The sequence below is a fragment of the Panicum virgatum genome, chromosome 7K (assembly GCF_016808335.1).
Source record: "Panicum virgatum strain AP13 chromosome 7K, P.virgatum_v5, whole genome shotgun sequence".
Taxonomy (NCBI): domain Eukaryota; kingdom Viridiplantae; phylum Streptophyta; class Magnoliopsida; order Poales; family Poaceae; genus Panicum; species Panicum virgatum.
The window spans coordinates 30,482,897-30,501,127 of record NC_053142.1 but is presented as its reverse complement, the minus strand read 5'-3'; the positions used below and the strand labels follow the sequence as shown (position 1 = coordinate 30,501,127).

Genomic DNA, 18,231 nt, shown 5'->3' with positions numbered 1-18,231 from the left:
ATGCATGCACATGGATGATGTCAGCATTTTTGTCTATATCTGCATGCATGTCAGATTCTCTTTTCTATTTTATCTTGTTATACTGTTTATTGATTTGGCAACCAGTATTAAATTCCTGATAGTGTTTATTAATTTGGTAACTAGTATTAAATTTTGAATCCAAAAAATTCGAATCAGGACAAACACGGAACAAAAGTGGAAACAGCGGGACAAACGCGGAACAACGAACAACAACATACGCGCGTAACACGAACACGAATGCACCTCTGGAATGGGCCGGCTGAGAAACAGCCCAAACAGACGAACTGCGTGCAGCCGCTCTGGCTTCAGGCGATGGCTTCGTCAGACGTCACCTCAAGTGACAGGTAACGACACCCGGCGGGACGGGCCGTACGATATGGATTACGTTGAAAGCCATGGACTATGAATTGAGGCTGGAAGCCCAAAGGCCCACCACAACAACGAGCGCTTCGTCAATGAAGCTCGGCTGTTAGCCCAACGAGCTACATGGGCCATATAAAAGGCTTTTTTACGTGGCCCATGTAACTCATACGCCTTTTTTTTAGTTTTTTTTAACAGAAAAAAAGTTCTATTTACCTCCCTTGCTATACGCCGAGTTTAAGTTTCTATCTGGACTCAAAAATCGGGTATTTTGGCTTCTCGGACTCGCGATAACGAACAAATGAACCTTTTAGCTGGTTTTCTTAGTGGTTTTTCTCTTTCTCTTTTATATATATTTTTGAGTGGAAAATCTAATTTTGTTGGACTCCGCATGAGTAGATCTATGTGTTAAACATATGATACGATATAATTAAGTAAAGAAACTTTTGTCGTACTTTTGGGTACATACTTTTATGTAATTAATCCATATCTACATTTGTGCAATTATGGTGACATTTTTATGGTAGCATGATCATTATATGATTGACCTGTAGTAAATATTAGGAGTTGCGCTAATTGACAATCAAGTCATTATATAAGGCAGAACATTTTTGTTATATTACTATAACAATTATTTCACCTTAAATAAATGTTCCTCATTACTCATTCATGTGTGTGGTTGTTAAGATTTTATTGGAAGAAATACGGTGGTGCAGTCGAATTTTAATTTAAATATACGATTTTAGAAAATATAGCTGCGTGACACCTTAACCGCCGGTCACGGCCGTGCAGGGCGCTTAGGGCTAAGGGACATGAACCGAGAACGTGCCGTGGGACTTCTTCTGCTGGGTACTACTGGGGGCATGTATGCGTGTGATGATGGACTGAACGAACATTGGATCCCGAACCGGGCATTTCGTCTCCACATCATATCGCCTCTCGCGACCCGCGCCGTTGTCGCCCCACCATCACAGCGCATCATCAACCGAACCGCAATTTGCAGCAAAAACTTCTCGTTCCAAAGCAAGCACTCGCAGGCTATCAAAACTGCTGCCACCGTGTCAAAAAAAAACAAAAAACTGCTGCCACCGCTTGGTACCCAACACTGGCACGGCGTCGGTGCACGGCAGGAGACTCCGGGCGCGGCACAGCACCGAGCCATCTCTTCCCTCTTTTCTGCTGTACGGGGGAAAAAAGGGCGTGTCTTTTCTATCCGTTTCCGATCCGGTCCCTCCCATCTTGAGCTTGAAGAGTCCCTGTCCTTTAACCAAACCACCGCCACCGTAACCGCATCCACCACAAAAAGAAAGCCATCAAATCCGACGGCCGGGGCGAGATCGATCGGAGGTCGGCCCGTGATCGGAGCGCCGGGACGGGGGGGTGTTTGTGCCGTGCGCGCGATTGCAGTGCAGAGCCACCGCGCGCCACGGCGGATAGAGGAGGAGCGCCGTCAGGAGGACGCCGAGACGGAGCAGGAGGAGGGACCCAACCCGAGCCCCCGAGGAGGAGGACGCCTTGCCATATATACTTATAAATATACAGCATCGCGCTCGGCAAACTCTCGCGCCGACCACCGAGACTGCAGCAGGCTTTGCCGTCGCGGGTGCAGAGAGGCGCCGACGAGCGGCAGCGCAAGGGCAGGGGGGATCGTTGCGGGGGCGCGGCAAGCTAGCTAGCCAGGCGCCGCCCGAGCGGACAGGAGGAGGAGGATCGGGGGCGGGGCAAGTGGTTGGCGAGGCGCGCGCTGTCAGGTGAGCGGGCGCCCTCCGCGCCGCGTCGCGGCGGGTCACGCGCTTGTTGCCGCCGCGGCGGCGGTTGCTTCTTGTCCCTCCTCCTCCGCGCTGATGGGCGCCGCCGTGGGCAATGCAGGGGGAGCGGCGCCGCGGCCGGGCGCCATGGGGGGCTACGAGCTCGTCCGCAGCGACGACGCGCCCGCCCTCGCGGTGGATCTGGAGGCCGGCGGCGGCGGCGGCTGCGCCAAGCGCGGCGCGGGGACGTCCCCGGCTCCGGCGTCGCCGTCGCCGGCGCGGCAGCGGCTCGTCTCGCTCGACGTCTTCCGAGGGATCACCGTGCTGGTACGTCCACAACAAAACGCTCCTTAATTCTTTTCCTGATACTATATGCTACTGATTGCCGAACCTCTCGTTTTAATTCTCGCCGTTTAATCGATCCTCCGATGCGCTAGTTCTTGGCGCCGACCGCGCATGTTCATGAGCAATCATGATGCGTGGCGGTGCCGGCACCGCGCGGTAGCAGTTCTGTTTCCTTTTTTTCTTTTTGCCCTTTTTGTTCGCTCCAACTTAAAACGGGATTACGGGAGCATAATCAAAACAAACCAGGGCTGCTCAAACCAACCCATCCGTGGAAGCTTTTGCTTCAGCGCCTCACCGTCACCGGAACATCACCGGCCAGCGAGGCCTGCTCCGATGGATACGGCGGCTTCCGCTTTCCGCTCGTGCCGCCATGACCCTGTAGCCCCTGCTCCTCCACCTCGGCTCTGCTCTCCTCTTCCTCAGACCCACACCGACTTCTCGTTCGGTGCTCTGGCAGTCCACCACCCACTTCTCTTTCGTTGATGATAGCCCGCCACCGCAGCCATTGCCAGCAGACACTAGAAGCTTAAGATTAGATCGCCATCCTGATGCCAGTGGGGATATGGTTGTTTAGGCCCGACGAGGATTAACAATCACCGGCACGGCTTGCCGGGCTCGCAAGGGGTGCCCCTAGCCTTGCTCCCGTCGCATCACCCCGTCCAGCCCGAAGACCCCAACGGGGTTACAACCGTCGGTGCCTTGGTTGTGTTGCGTGGCCCACGCATTTTTCGCAGCAGGAAAGGCCCCTGCTTAGCGTACGGAACTTCCTGCAGACGTTGAACTCGGGCCGCCGAGCTGCACGGACGGGACGAGACGAGACTGCGAGAGTTCTTGCGTCAGAGTGCTGGACCCGACCCTCTTTTTTAACAAGTGGCTTACGTCTCTGTTGCTTGCTGCCTAGCCGGACAAAAAAAAAATGGTGAAATTGTCAACTCTCGCTCACCTGTCCATGCTGCGGTCTCGAGATAAGTAGATGAGCGCATGCACCGCTTATAATTGCCACCTAGAATAATGGGAGAATCACGTAGTAGTAGTGGTACACTTCAGATGCAGATTAATTACATGATGCAGCCTGTAATGGCAGAAATATCCTTGCACAGTGAGCGACATGGCGCGTACTGAATTTAGAGTGTAGAATTAGGAGCAGGGGAGCGGAGAGCAGAGACGAGTGCTCTGGTTACTTGATGCCCCAGGCTTTCTAGGATTTTTTGACCTTTCCGATATGCTTGAAGCCACGCAGGATGCCCGAGATACGAAAACGGTGTCGCTAGATTTGCAATTAGTTTAGCAACATAGAGTAATATCCTGCATGATGTCCTTTTACAAAAGTAGCAACCGAACCACCTCGGAAAAGGACAGCGAGGGCTCGGGAGTCGGGACTCGGGAGGCACCCCAATTACAGTAACCAGGAGCACCGGGCGGGCTGCATGTAGCGCGTCCTATGATTGCCTCCTGGTATGGGAGCTCCGCCCTGTTGCCTCACCAGTCGGGAAGGAACAGACAGTCTCCGGTCGTTGCCCGAGATCCGCCGGCCGGCCTCTGCCGGCGCGGCGCTCGGAGAACAGCTGGAGGTAGCGGCGGCGGCGGCCGCGTGCGGCGGCGCCGGGCCAAATATTCCCAGGCCCGGCGGGAACGCCGAAAAGCATATGCGCGCGTCGCGTCGGCGCGCGGCGAGCGGCGGGTGGCCTCTCCACGTCCGGACAAAGCCCCCATGGGACGCGCCGTGCCCTTTTCTTTTCGTCGCATGTGGCGGGACGGCGCGCTGCCGGTGCCCCTCTCCCGGCGGCGCCGGCACGGCCGCGCGGCGCGGCGCAAACGCAAGAGGAGGAGCCTGTAGCAAGCCAGCGCGGGGCGGCGGGCCGCGTTAGCTTTTGGCCAAACTTGTCGTAGTGGTTGGGGTGTTGCTGTTGGGGAGGAGGAGGGGGAGGGGCAGCAGGCTCCGTGCTGCGATCGAGGGCGGGTCGGCGCACCGCGTCACCGGGAGGGACGAGCGGGGAGGGGGGGTGGGAACGCCGCCCACTCCCGGCGTGGGTTCGCGCGGCGGGAGTGGGCGGCGGGGGTGGGGGGATCGGTTCCACCTGTCGCACCACCGGCGGGCGCGCCTGCTCCACATGTTCCGTTCCGGGGCAGAGCGAGCCGCGGCGTTGCTTGCTTGCTCGGCCCGCGACGGGGGCCGACACAAGGCGCGGGAATCAGGGGGACGCGTGAAGGGGACCCCCCCTCTTGTTCTCCATCTCGCCACGAACCAAAAAATTCAGGCTTTCAGAATCGCCTTCCCTTGCTCGATCGTCCATGTGTGCGACACATGACACGATCAGAAAAGATGGGATCTTGCCGCTCCATGGCCGGTCTCGGCGGCAGCCAGGTGTGTGGCGCGGGGCGTCGGCACGGCCCACCCACCGGCACCAGACGGAGCTCGATCTCCTGTCCCTGCCGCCGCGTAGCGGCGTAGGTCGTGCGGCCCGATACGGTTCGCCCTGCCCTGCCACCCGCACCAGCTCGGAGCTCTCTCCCCTCCTCCCTCGTCTCCGATCCCGGTGGTCGCGTCGCGCCCGTGACCATCTCTGCCCGCCGCGGCGGCTGTAGCGTTGCCTCGCCTATCTTCTTCAGCACACGCACAATTCACGCGTGACCCCCGAGAGGAACGAAGGAAAGGCTGTAGGGTAGTAGCAGCAGCTAGGCGAAGGGAGCAATGTCGGTGTCAGGCCAGCGCAGCACACGACTCTAGCTCTACGACTCTACGAGCGACGACGACGACGGCGACTCCTCCTACCGCCACGGGAAAAGGTCCTCCAGGCTCGTGGTCTCCGACACCCTGAAAGCAATAGGACCCTGCGCGAAGAACGCGGATCGAGTCAAGATCCACTGATGATAGATAGGCCTGCACTGAAGCCTTCCACACGGATGCAGATTAAGGCGGTCGAGCAACCTTTTCGGCCGGTGTCGCGTCAAGGACGGACGACGATCGTCGATCCGGTCAGGGAGATGGAAGAACTTTTCCTTTTCCACGACGCGATCTTGAACGCGTCAGGGCTCTAGGTCCAGGTGTGGTCGCCACCACTCTGCCCCAGTCCATGCTACGGTGAGCTGTGAGCAGCAGAGATAACAGCGCGACGGGCACGGACGGAGCAAATCAGGAGGGGGATCGGATCCCCTTGGGCGGGGGCGCCTCTTGAGCAGTAGCTAGCTGGTCCCGGTTCGGCAGCTGCCAATGCCCCAACGACGACGTCCATGGCCGGGCCGGCTTCAATCCGGGGCATGGCTGCGTGTGTGTCTGCGCGCCCAGTGGACCGAAAGCGACAGCCATGTTGGTATCCGCATTGCACACAGCACCTGACGCGTACCTGTGCTCGTATCACACCTCTTGCTGACAGTGATCGCCGTAGCTCTGCTAGCTGCCGTAGCCTAGCTCGGCTCCAACGAGGCAACGGCCGTACGCGTTCTCCTCTCCCAAAATATCGAGCATCACCTCACCTTTGATGGAATTTTCTTTAGGGGGGTGGGAGGAAAAAGGGAAACACCATTAGTTAGTTCATGGCGCGGAGCACGGCACGGCACGGCCAATGAGGCGAGGCTGATTGCTCCTTGGCCACCACGCGAAAGGTGACAGGGTACTAGCAGCAGCAGGAAGCTATGGGCCAAGATTGCCCGCGGCCACGGGGAGCGAGCGAGCGGTAGGTTAGGTCCCCGTCGCTGTGAAGCTTTGGTGATTCACCGCTCCACCTGCTGCGGCTAAGTTGCTCGCCATGCTCGGACAGTGGACAGCAGAGCGGAGAAGGGAGGTGTTTTTTTCTTCTTCTTCTATTCGACCGCGACAGAATTGGCGATGGCCGTGGAGTTGCGTGGACGGCACAGATGAGGTCACCAGCTGAAAAAGAAAAAAAATACTCGTAGGATCAGGCATCTGCGTCACGAACAGGCTCGGCGCCTCTTGTTTGGCTCCATGGCTGCTAGTGCGTGCTTGCCACGACACAAGCATGCGGCGGATAGTGCCAAGCTACTGGCACCGCACGCAATGCTGCTGTCGACTTGCTGCACCTGCGTTTGATGGTGTTGCCGACGGTAATGGCTAGGCTAGCGTGCGCGCTTTCTTTCTTTCTTACCCGTTTAGAATATTTTTGCCTTTCGAGGGTGAAATGCATTTGGAGGCCGGAATCTGATGCCACGGCCCCCAAATGCAACGTGAAGCTTTGCTTTTCGTTTTCCTTTTTCCTTTTCATCAATCGAATATGCAATGTGAAGTTGCTATCACTTTCCGTCGAATAATGAATCCTTACTTTATTTGTTTCCCAAGACATTTTTTTAGAAAAAAATGGTGAAAATTCAAGAGCCACGAAAGTAGAAAATAATCATTGGCAGTCGAATCGTATTCTTCTTTGATCTTTTTTCCCCGTGACAATATGTGCCCTAGAGCTTCACCAAGTGATTTATTGTATTTTAACCTCTACATTAGATTTTGCTGGTGCTTGCTTTAGGCTTTAGCCACCGGTACTTGTCAGTAATGACTGATGACTGATGTTGTACTGGTTCTCTGTCATTTTCATTGAAAAACAGAGCGCTCGATTTAAACAAATTCAAACATAAGTAAACCAAACGTTTCTTTTCCCTGTTGCAGCTGATGATCATCGTGGATGACGCCGGGGCATTCATCCCGGCGCTGAACCACTCGCCGTGGGACGGCGTAACAGTGGCCGACTTCGTCATGCCTTTCTTCCTCTTCATCGTCGGAGTCGCCCTGGCGCTTGCGTACAAGGTAGCGCACGCCGGCAAGAAAGCGAGATGGCAATAGCCCGTTTCTCTTTTTGTTTCTGAAACTGCCATCGGTGACCTCTACAACTCGCTGAAAGCTAATGGTCTCGTCACCTTATTAATTTGTTTTTACAGAGAGTGCCGGACAAGTTGGACGCCACGAAAAAGGCGGTGCTCCGTGCGCTGAAGCTGTTTTGTCTTGGGCTTGTTTTACAAGGTACTAGGGCTGCTGCTACTTTTTTTGTTTGTTCAATGTAACTCAACTATGGTACACTCGTGATGAAATGCTTACTGTTTGGATTTTTTTTGCTGCCACACTATGCAGGTGGATTCTTCCATGGTGTTCGTAGTCTAACTTTTGGGATTGACCTTCAAGAAATACGGCTCATGGGTATTCTGCAGGTATATGAAATGCTTCGTTTTGTTATATATGCTATATGTTTTGTCTATTAACAACCTAACTGGTGTTTGGTAAGTTCGCAGCTGATGTCATATATTCTTGGTTTCAGAGAATTGCAATAGCTTATCTATTGACTGCCCTATGTGAAATTTGGCTCAAAGGAGATGAAGATGTAGATTATGGATTCGATTTGCTCAAGAGATACCGCTACCAACTGTGAGTTTTCACCAATAGTACTCCCATTTTGGACTATAAAAAAAGAACTCTAATGTTTCTAACACTGTAATATGGTTCTGTTCGTTCAGGTTCGTAGGCGCAATTGTGGCGATCACATACATGGCCCTGTTGTATGGTACCTATGTTGCTGATTGGGAGTATCAGACATCAGGTCCTGGATCTGCAGAGAAGTCTTTCTTGGTAAGTGCTACTTCAACATATCCTTGTGCTAAGAGGTGTTCAATGAAAGTTGTTCAGTATTATTATTACTGAGAGTGGGAACTGATGGCCTTCTAATTCCAAAATCTTTATCAGGTGAAATGCGGAGTAAGAGGTGACACCAGCCCAGCTTGTAATGCGGTTGGCATGATCGACCGGAAAATCTTAGGCATCCAACATCTCTATGGTCGACCGGTCTACGCGCGATCAAAGGTTTTATAGCATTTTGTTGTCTCATTTCGTCTGGAGATTTCTGTCTCCTGTTTATTCGGTCTTCTGATTATTCCTTTTGTCTTGTGGCAGCAATGCAGCATCAATTCACCGGAAAATGGGCCCCTTCCTCCTGACGCCCCCTCTTGGTGCCAGGCTCCTTTTGACCCTGAAGGCCTTCTCAGGTCAGTGAACGTCATTGCTTGAAATCTTGGTATTGGAAAATGCAGTTCAAGTTCTGCAGCTGAACGTCCTTTCTCTCTTCTCTCACCAGTTCCGTGACGGCCATTGTTACATGCTTGATTGGGCTCCAGTACGGACACGTCATTGTACATTTCCAGGTACTCGCGATATCATTTTGATCAGCATATCATCCAGTTGACTACCGGCTTTGTACAAAAAAAAAGTCTGAAATTTGTTCTCTCCTTAATCGTCTTTGCAGAAACACAAGGATAGGATCATGAACTGGTTAATCCCTTCCTTCAGCATGCTAGTCCTAGCCTTCTCCATGGACTTCTTTGGTAAGCACTCTCCATGCGCATGAGACAACTAACCTCTCTGCCATCCGTTCCTGAACATCGGCATTGACCGCCTCGTGATCTTCCCCAGGAATGCACATGAACAAGCCACTGTACACCCTGAGCTACACCTTGGCCACCGCCGGCGCGGCGGGCCTCCTCTTCGCTGGAATCTACGCACTGGTCGACCTGTACGGCTACCGGCGGCCGACCGTCGCCATGGAGTGGATGGGGATGCACGCCCTGATGATCTACGTCCTCATCGCGTGCAACATCCTGCCCATCTTCATCCATGGCTTCTACTGGAAAGAGCCCAAGAACAACCTTGTAAGTTATGACCGTTTGCTGTACCTTCGTTTCGACCGCGTTTCAGTAAACGTAACTGAAACCCTGAACTTCGAACCTGATTCCGTCGGCATCTATCTAACGAGCTTGGCTTTGATGGTCCTGTGCTGCAGCTGAAGTTCATCGGAATTGGGGCATGATGAGGTGGTGGTGACCATACACGGATACATATACAGTATTGTTTAGGAATCTATTGGGACAGACAGAGATAGAGAAGCACGTGCATTCAGGCCTAGTTTTGCTACACGGCCAGTGCATCATTGTTGCTGCACAGAGTGCCTCTCTCTGTGAGCTCTTGTATATGATAAAGAAGCCTTGTGTATATGACAGTACGATTTTTATATAAAGAAAAATAGAATAGTACAGAGATTCGCCCTGTTTAGTTCTAAAAAAAAATCTACAATACACGTCACATCGAATGTTCGGACACATGCATGGAGCATTAAATGTAGTTAAAAAGAATAACTAATTACACAGTCTAACTTGTCGTGGCTCTGAGAGAAGGGAGCCACAGTCGGGTGGCGTAGTGCACCCGCCTAATCCCAGAAGGTGGTTACTTGGGAAAGTGCAAGCTATTCCTCAGATCAACTCTCGAAGCACGAACACAAGATCATACGAGGATTTAGAGTGGTTCGAGCCGCCGGAGCGTAATACCCTACGTCCACTGAGAGTTCTATTGCTCTAGAGTTCGTGGATGAGTCTATCCTCTGCCTCTAAGCCCCTTTTGAGACTTGAGTCATTCTCTAGCGGGCGCCCCCCCTTTTATAGCGCAAGGAGGACGCGTATACAGGCGTTGGACCCCGACAGGTGGGCCCAACAAGGATTTATATTTTACTATCAAAAAGACACTAATGGTGCTACAGTGGTTGAGAATCTCTTCCCGGATACGCTTCATTGCTCTGTAGACTCTCTGACCGAAGGGAGTCTTCACTTATCCCATCGACGAGGCGTCCGTTGAGGCAGTGTAGGTTGCGGCGTAGACTGTTTGGTCTACCGCGTAGGCGTTATGATACTCCGTTGCCGAGCTGTCGTGTCTAACTGGCGTAGCAGACTGACGCGCGTGGTGTGGGTGGTGCCAGCGGTTGTACTGTGCGCCTTGGTAACGCGCGATCAGCAGTACAGCCTGGCAAAAGTCTCCTCGGGCTCTGCTGTGGCAGAGCGCACTTAACATCTCCCGCACTGAATACGGTAGGTGGGCGAGTCTTCCCGAGGAAGCTAGGTGGCCGCGCGCGTGCCTGCGCCTGCGGACACATGGCGGCTTCGGACCCCCTTAGGCGGGGTATCTGTTCCCTCCCTGCTGAGGGGTCCGGATAGTATATGGGGGTCCGGGACCCCGTGGGAGGTCCGGGCCCCCCGGCTGTTTTGGCTCAGTGCTCCCCTCTCCAAGACACGTGGTGACACCGGACTCGTCCCTGAACGGGAAGCGGGTCCGGGTCTGTTGGTCCGGTGTGGTGGAGGCGGACCCTAGGGGTCCGGTTGCTCAGCTCCTTAGGGCGTAGTTACAGATAACTACGCGAGTTCTTGACATAGCAAGAGGGGGTACCCTAGTCTAGAGGTACTGACATAACTGATTAGCACGAAATGAATCTTTTAAGCCTAATTAGTTCATGATTGGACATTATTTGTCAAGTAATAATAAAATGTGCTACAGCACCAAAACCAACAACTTTTCACCGACTAAACAGAGTGGAGATTGTCAGTGTGTGATAATAATAATTCTGGATGCAAAATCATACAATGGGCTGACTCTACTGGCCTGCTCTGATAATATCTTGTTCGTACGAGCGGACGAGCCCATGACCAAAAGCACAGAATCACTGCAGCGATGGTAGATAAGCCCAGTTGAATTGGTTAGCCCATTTGGATCAATTATCCTCCTGGACGGAATGTAAAATGGGCCGGTTCTGTTACTGCTAAACTTTTGTAGGTTGATTAGTGAAATTCACAGAAATTCAATTCAAACAGTTCAATTCTCCGAGGGATCTGTAAAGTTCCAACCTGTACCATTATATAACTTTCGATGTACCCAAAACTTGCACTTACATTAATTTCCTTATTTACCAATCTACTACTATCTGTGACTTGATCCAACAATTTACAGACGCACCGCATCATCTCTCTTTGGTTGCCATTCCCCCAAACACCAAAGAAACCAGAGAATCGTGGGTCGAGCGCTGACCTGACCGCACACAAGTTGAGTTCTACACAACGTGTAGCGCATGCAGTGACCATTTCAGACTCCATAGCCCATAGATCAGCTGTCGCTGAGCGCAATCAGCTGGTCGACAACACCAGGGTCAGCAAGCGTGCTCGTGTCGCCGAGCTCGTCAAGCTGCCTGGATGCGATTTTCCGCAGAATCCTTCGCATGATCTTCCCGCTTCGTGTCTTAGGGAGCCCCGGTGCCCAGTGTATCTTGTCAGGAGCAGCGAATGCGCCAATCTGCACAAGAAAAGGTACAAAGATTATGCAGCGGAGAAAATTTCCAATTGATAATGGCCTATGCACTCGCAAAAAGGAGGTGAAAAACATAGTCATGGAAAATTGTAGGTTGTCAAGAAAAGAAAATGGCAATTAGTAATCAGATTATTTGACCAGACATCGTCCAGTAAATGTACCTGGCTGCGGACTGTCATAATGAGGCTTTTTCTTAGATCATCACTGTAGGAAACGCCATCCACCAAAGTCACGAAAGCATATATTCCCTGGCCTTTAACCTACAAAATATAGTTATTTTAAGACCAGATTTGATTAAAGAGGGGGAGTAAAAAACATGGAGCACTAAAGAGAAAAAAAGGTTAAGTTCAGGACTTCACCTCATGGTCAATGGCAACAACAGCGGCCTCGGCGCATTTTGGATGTGAAACCAGAGCAGACTCAACTTCAGCAGTCCCAATCCGGTGTCCACTAGAATATACAAAGGAAGTTAATAAAATATTCAAATCTGGGCAACTTCTTTAAACCATAAAATGAATCAAAATCAAGCAAAAGAATTAATCAAATAAGTAGCTTGGTTTACCTCACATTGATAACATCATCAACTCTTCCGGTCAGCCAGTGGTAGCCATCTTTATCCCTGACATGCATATTCAGTTTGTTAAGATGTAAACATATCCTTGGGTGTAAACATGCACATTTACTGTGTCAGCAAACATATGATGCGTTACCTGCTGCAACCATCACCCGAGAAATAATACCCAGCGAATGGTTTAAAGTATGTTGTCTCATATCTGTCTTTATCTCCATAGAGAGTTCGGAAAGCCCCAGGCCATGACTTCTTTATGCAAAGATATCCACTGCATTCTCCTTCCAGTTCCCGCCCTTTCTCATCAACAATGGCTGGCTGTGAATCAGGTAAAATTATTAGAAAATAAAGGGATCATGAACTTCTTTTTTCATAAAAGTCGTGTTTATGATGTCTACCTGCACACCGAAGAAAGGAAATGTTGCTGATCCTGGTTTTTGAGGCCAAGCACCAGGTAAAGGAGTGATCTAAAGCAGAAGAATTGCACATCAATCTGATATGTAAGATGGATGGCAGTCCCTTTATTAAACTCCCTTGAAAATTATGAAGACACACTTACCATGAATCCACCAGTTTCAGTCTGCCACCAAGTATCTGATATGGGGCATCGTGAGTCACCAACTACATCATAGAACCATCTGAAATAAAGAACAGAGCATGTAAGACCTTTTCAGCACATAGGAATTTTAAGAGTTCGCTGTGATTACAAACCTCCATGCGGTTGGGTTGATTGGCTCACCCACACTTCCAAGCACTCGGAGGGACTTGCGAGAGTACCGATCAACATACTATAGAGAGAAGGGAAACTCAGAAGGTTAAACAGGATGGAAACATTGACAATCAAAATTTAAATTATTTGAACCATATCACTCTGAAGATATATTTTCTACTATTAATAGTGGATAGTGCATGCAAGCTCCATAGAAAACTGCTAATAGTCAATGGACATTAGCGATCAAGTTGATAATTTAAAAGTAGAACAAATTAAGAATTTTTTTTATCTCATATCTAGGAACTGGACCACAAAGAGTAGGGTTGAATAAAACACTAGGCATTTCTAGGATGATTACAAAGATCTACCATATTTAACTGAGAATACAGATAGTATCAATCAAGCAGCAAGCTATGTTACCTCAGTACCATCACGCATGAGTGAGCGTATAAGTGTTGGTGCAGTATAAAATATTGTCACTCCATATTTGTCAACGATGTCCCAACTCCGACCGGGATCAGGGTAATTTGGAGCCTAGAAGTTGCGTTCAGGAAGACAAATTAGAGATAGAACAATTCAAAAGAAGCAGAAATCACAAGTCACAGTTAATAACAAATCATCTAAATGAAGTTCTGCACTTACCCCTTCGAAAATGAGAACTGAGGCCCCATTCAATAGAGGACCATATGTCACATAACTATGTCCAGTAATCCAACCACAGTCTGCAGTGCACCTTATTTAAGTGAAACAGAGGAACAATAGTAAGAAAATGGCAGCTGCTAGAGACCCGATGACTTTAGAGAAATGTTTGCTCTGCCCAAAGGCCCAACAAAGATATATTACCAGTATACATCTCCGGGCTTGTAGTCAAATGCATGCTTAAACGTTGTAGCAGAGTAGACCATATAGCCCCCAGTTGTATGCAACACACCCTGTATGGTTCATAGTATGTTGATAGTTTGGTTAAAGGGGTAGAGGAACAATCTACGAGGTTAAGAGTTAAGACTACCTTCGGCTTCCCTGTGCTGCCACTTGTGTACAGAAGAAACAATGGATCCTCTGCATCAACCCATTCCACATCACATTTAGTTGGGAAATTGGGTACAACATCCTGTGGGACATAATCATGTATTCAGTAACAAATAACACATATTCAGTGGTATAAGCGTTCACTGTTCAGGGAAAAAATGATCTATTGATACAACATGAAATAGAAGTGTTCGGCAAGAGAATTTCAAGATGATATTGCAATTACACAGATGTTCTGCGCCTAGCAAATATGATGTAACATCAAATATAATTGAACTTGTTTGTCTTGGACATACCTGCCACCAAACATCTCTTCCTGGTTTCCATTGTGTGTCTACTTTATTCAGCGCTGACTGATTTTCATATGTCAAGCAAATACCTTCTCGGCACCAGAAAATTTCATATTAGATTTGTTCAAACAATATCAGTACATACACACTGAACAAACTTCATGCTGTGAGTTGATCAAGAGTATACTGGTGCTTTGAACTTCATGAGATATTTCATTAGTAAAATTCCCTAGAATCTAAGAGCCTAAGATGTAGAACAAGAGCAAAGTAGACTAGATGCAATTTTATTGAAGCCAAGTTTTGCAAACAGGTCTGACAGCCATTCGCAGAAAAGGCAGATTTTAGTGCATACCTACATTAACTCCATTCTTTGCACTTTCAACCAGAGAAGTGTCAACTATATCTTTCAGAGGGATGAGTTTCAGCCCCCTTTTCACAGCGTTGCAGGTAATCACAGCCTTAGGCTTGCAGTCAACAATTCTCTGTGCTAGTGCATCAGCAGAGAAGCCAGCAAACACAACCTGAACATAATCCAGCATCATAACAGGCAAACATACACAGGATCATTCAGAACAATTAGCAGAGCAAAATGGTATAACAGTTACCGAGTGAACAGCACCAATCCGAGCACATGCAAGCATTGCAATGGGCAGCTCCATCAACATCGGCAGGTAGATCACCACAGCGTCACCCTTTCCAACGCCAACGCTTTTCAGGTAATTCGCCAGCTACCACAAAGCACAACAAAATATATTAGGCTCCTCTGGCCTCTGTAAACATCCCTGTCACACCGCATGCATTTGTGTTGGTAGAGAAGAGAACGGAGGTTTACCTGGCAAACCTTGTCCAAGAGCTCAGAGTATGTGAGCTTCCCGTCCTGACTGGGCTCGTTCCCCTCCCAGTACATGGCAATCTTGTCCCCGTTCCCTGACTCCACATTGCGGTCCACCGCATTGTAGCATATGTTGGTCCTCCCACCTTTGAACCACTGCCAGTTCCAAGCAACAAACAGCCATCAAGATCCACTTACCCTCCCCCCACCAGCAAGAGACAATCATTGAAACCAATCAACCGCTTACTTCGATCTTGATTGGTCCCTTGGTCACGTCGAGGTTCTCGGAGCAAACTTCGTCAGGGTTCCACCGCTGCTCCCAGTAGAACTCCTCCGCGATCTCCGACCAGAATCCGGCAGGGTCGTCGATCGACCTCTGGTACATCTCCCGGTACTGAATCACAGTTCATTCACGGTAAAAAGTATCAAAGTTACTCCCCACATTCACCACCTAAAGCAATTCAGCAACTCGCAGACACCGAAAGTTCTCGGATCCAGTACATGGACCCTACGAGAACTGCGAGAGGCCACAAATAAGAACGGAAAACAACACGCGCGCACAGGTCAGCAAGGTCCCAGTCCAGAGCCCAGCCATATGCAGCAGCTTGTTTTCTAGTAGTCCCTGTCCGCGTTATCTGACCACGCAACGCAGGCGCGGCGGGGCTCGGATCACGACCAGCCGCACACACAGACCCCCGCGGCGCGAACGCGCGCCACCCGTTCCGTACACGCGGATCGGGACAAAGAGAACGCGGTGGAATGATCACCTGCTGCTCGGAGGAGACGAGGGCGCGGGCGGCGAAGTCGGCGCTGGGGTGGACGAGGAGGCCGGCGTCGTCGAGCGCCGGCAGCGGCTCGCCCAGCACGGCCGCGCACGGCCCGCGGCCGCTCCGCGGCTTGGCGGCGGCGGCGGACAGCGCGAGGTGGCCGGTCGCGCCCATGGGGCTGGTCCGGCGCCGCGGCAACCGCGAGGGGAGGAGGGGGTGGAGGTGGAGGAGGGCCGGCGCGGGGGAGAGCAGCGGGGTCGCGCACCCGCTGCTGCTGGTGGTGGCGTATATATGCTGGGCCATGACGCCGCGTGGCCCCCCCCTGATGGCCTCCGCTCACCTCACCTCGCCTCGTCCCGGCTCCGCTGCGGGCGGCCCGGCCGTGGGCCAATTCCCCTCTGACTTTTTGGGTTGCTCCCGGCCGTCGGCCGCCGGCTGGTGGAGGAGGCAAATCAAGCGGGAATCAAGCGGGCGGGAAAGCGGTAGGCGGCGGCTCTAGCGTGCTCTTCCTGCTGCTGCTGCTGCTGCTGGTTGCCTACTCTACTACGACTGCTGCTGCGGGTAGCCCTGCGCGCGCGTCGCCGGTGACGGGAGCGGAAGGCAGCCTATTATACGTGCGCGCTGGGGTGGGGGGGGGGGGGGGCTTCGATGAGCGAGCCCATCGGCGGGCGGGCCGGGCTGTGTGGCTGGGATTTGGACGGTCTTTGACTCGCCTGCCTGGGTTTTGTTTGTTTCTTCCGTCGCGAGCGGCGAGCGGCCGGTCCGGTCGTTTTTCGCGATGCGCCAGGGGATCGGCTCGTGGCCGTCGTCGCCCCCGTCGTCACCGAACTTGGCAGCTTCTCCTCCCCCGTCTGTTGCCACCTCGTAAACATAAAAACACAAAAATGTAAAATTTTACGAAATTTTTTTGCTAAGGGTGCGATTAGTTCCCAAAAACGAAAATTTTTGGGTGTTCCATTAATGTTTGACCAGATGTCGGGAGGGCTTTTCAAACACTAATTAAAAAACTAATTTCAGAACTCACTTGGAAACCGCAAGACGAATTTTTTGATGCCTTTGACGCATCATTAGCACATGTGGGTTACTGTAGCACTTATGGCTAATCATGCCCTAATTAGGCTCAAAAGATTCGTCTCATCGTGTACATCCAAACTGTGTAATTAGTTTTATTATTTAATTACATTTAGTGCTTCATACATGTGTTTCAAAGGGGAGGTGAAAATTTTTGGGAACTAAACGGCCCCTAATTTGAAGTACTAAGGCCCTGTTTAGTTCCTACCCCCATAAACACAAAATTTTGCGAAGGAATCTTACTAATTTGAAGTACTAAATGAAGTCTATTTACAAAAAAAATTGCATAGATGGACTGTAAATCGCGAGACGAATCTAATGAGCCTACTTCAAATTAGCAAAATTCCGTCGCAAATTTTTTTTGCGTTTACACTAAACACGGCCTTACTGAATCAAAGAAATGGTGAAGTATTGCTACGCGCTGCTCCGTTCCAAACGGGGGCACGATGCTCTCTGATCTCTGCAGTTTTTAATTTCCTGCTGCTGGTGGTGGGCGCTCCTGCTACCGAACAACACGGTGTGTCACCCAGGGTTTTTTTTCCGACCGGTTAACCCAAACTGCCGGCCACCAGTTCCGGTTTACCGGACCGGTTGGATCGGTAACCGGTGGAAACCGGTTGAATTCAAATCCAAATTCAAATAAATTCAAAAGCTCCTGTGCAACCGGTTCCGACCGGTTTACCGGCCGGTTTTGAATGGTTTACCGGCCGGTTTTACCGGTTTACCGGTCAGTTTGACCGGTTTGAATTCAAATTCAAATTCAAAAGCTCCCATGCAACCGGTTTACCGGTCGGTTTGACCGGTTTGACTGGTGGGCCTTATTGGGCCGGCCCATTTTTTTTCTTTTTCTTTTTTGATTTAATTTTAAATCCCCGCAAACTATACTAAATGAACGAATTTTTGAGAAAATTTGATACCATTAGATTCATCGCAACTTGAAGTATTTTTAGGAATTTTTTGAGAATTTTTCATTTTTTGAATTTAAATTTAAATTTTGGATTTTGGCCGATTGGGCACCAGCCGAAACCGGAACCGGTCCGAAATGGTTTCACCCGTAACCGGTTAAACCAGACCGGTTCCCCCGGTTTGGTGAACCCTGGTGTCACCTAGACAGCGAGCAAATTTGACGCGAGAGGGCAGCAGAACTGGAACAGCGGTGGCATCCGACGGCGTTACCTTGCTTAGATCGGAAGGCTTGCACCTGCGGGCTGCGGCCAGTCCACCTGCGCGTGGCTCCGCGCGGCTCGTGGAAACGGACGGCGCACCTCCTCGGGCGTCCCCGTCTCGACGACTCCGACGAGACGGTCGCATCGCGCGATCTGATCGGCGGTGTTGGTCAGTGGTCGCAGTTGGCATCTCCTCCCGGCGTCCCCTGC

At 50.9% G+C, this 18,231-nt stretch overlaps 2 protein-coding genes across 3 annotated transcripts; one reads left to right on the top strand and one right to left on the bottom strand.

The window, feature by feature from the left end:
* The first annotated feature begins 1,942 nt into the window (after window positions 1-1,942).
* On the top strand, window positions 1,943-9,507 carry LOC120640868 (heparan-alpha-glucosaminide N-acetyltransferase-like). Of its 2 annotated transcripts, XM_039916787.1 has the most exons (13): window positions 1,943-2,132; window positions 2,251-2,456; window positions 7,090-7,227; window positions 7,359-7,440; window positions 7,549-7,625; window positions 7,733-7,839; window positions 7,929-8,040; window positions 8,155-8,271; window positions 8,362-8,453; window positions 8,543-8,609; window positions 8,711-8,789; window positions 8,878-9,113; window positions 9,245-9,460. In XM_039916787.1, the coding sequence occupies exons 2-13, from the start codon at window positions 2,277-2,279 to the stop codon at window positions 9,269-9,271; spliced, it is 1,314 nt and encodes a 437-aa protein (XP_039772721.1). In that variant the 5' UTR covers window positions 1,943-2,132; window positions 2,251-2,276; the 3' UTR covers window positions 9,272-9,460. The 2 variants fall into 2 exon arrangements, with proteins under 2 accessions (XP_039772721.1, XP_039772723.1); XM_039916789.1 differs by lacking the exons at window positions 1,943-2,132; window positions 2,251-2,456 and adding an exon at window positions 6,486-6,536 and having other exon boundaries at window positions 9,245-9,507.
* Window positions 9,508-11,082: 1,575 nt separating this feature from the next.
* On the bottom strand, window positions 11,083-16,404 carry LOC120640867 (acetyl-coenzyme A synthetase, chloroplastic/glyoxysomal-like). The gene is made up of 18 exons (XM_039916786.1): window positions 15,785-16,404; window positions 15,265-15,411; window positions 15,018-15,173; window positions 14,791-14,913; window positions 14,538-14,706; window positions 14,192-14,274; window positions 13,876-13,977; window positions 13,710-13,798; window positions 13,509-13,599; window positions 13,287-13,400; window positions 12,866-12,942; window positions 12,714-12,792; window positions 12,553-12,621; window positions 12,297-12,472; window positions 12,149-12,205; window positions 11,946-12,036; window positions 11,748-11,846; window positions 11,083-11,571 (listed from the first exon to the last, which is right to left on the bottom strand). Exons 1-18 carry the CDS (start codon window positions 16,085-16,087, stop codon window positions 11,386-11,388), a joined length of 2,211 nt encoding a protein of 736 aa, XP_039772720.1. The 5' UTR covers window positions 16,088-16,404; the 3' UTR covers window positions 11,083-11,385.
* Between the last annotated feature and the right edge of the window lie 1,827 nt (window positions 16,405-18,231).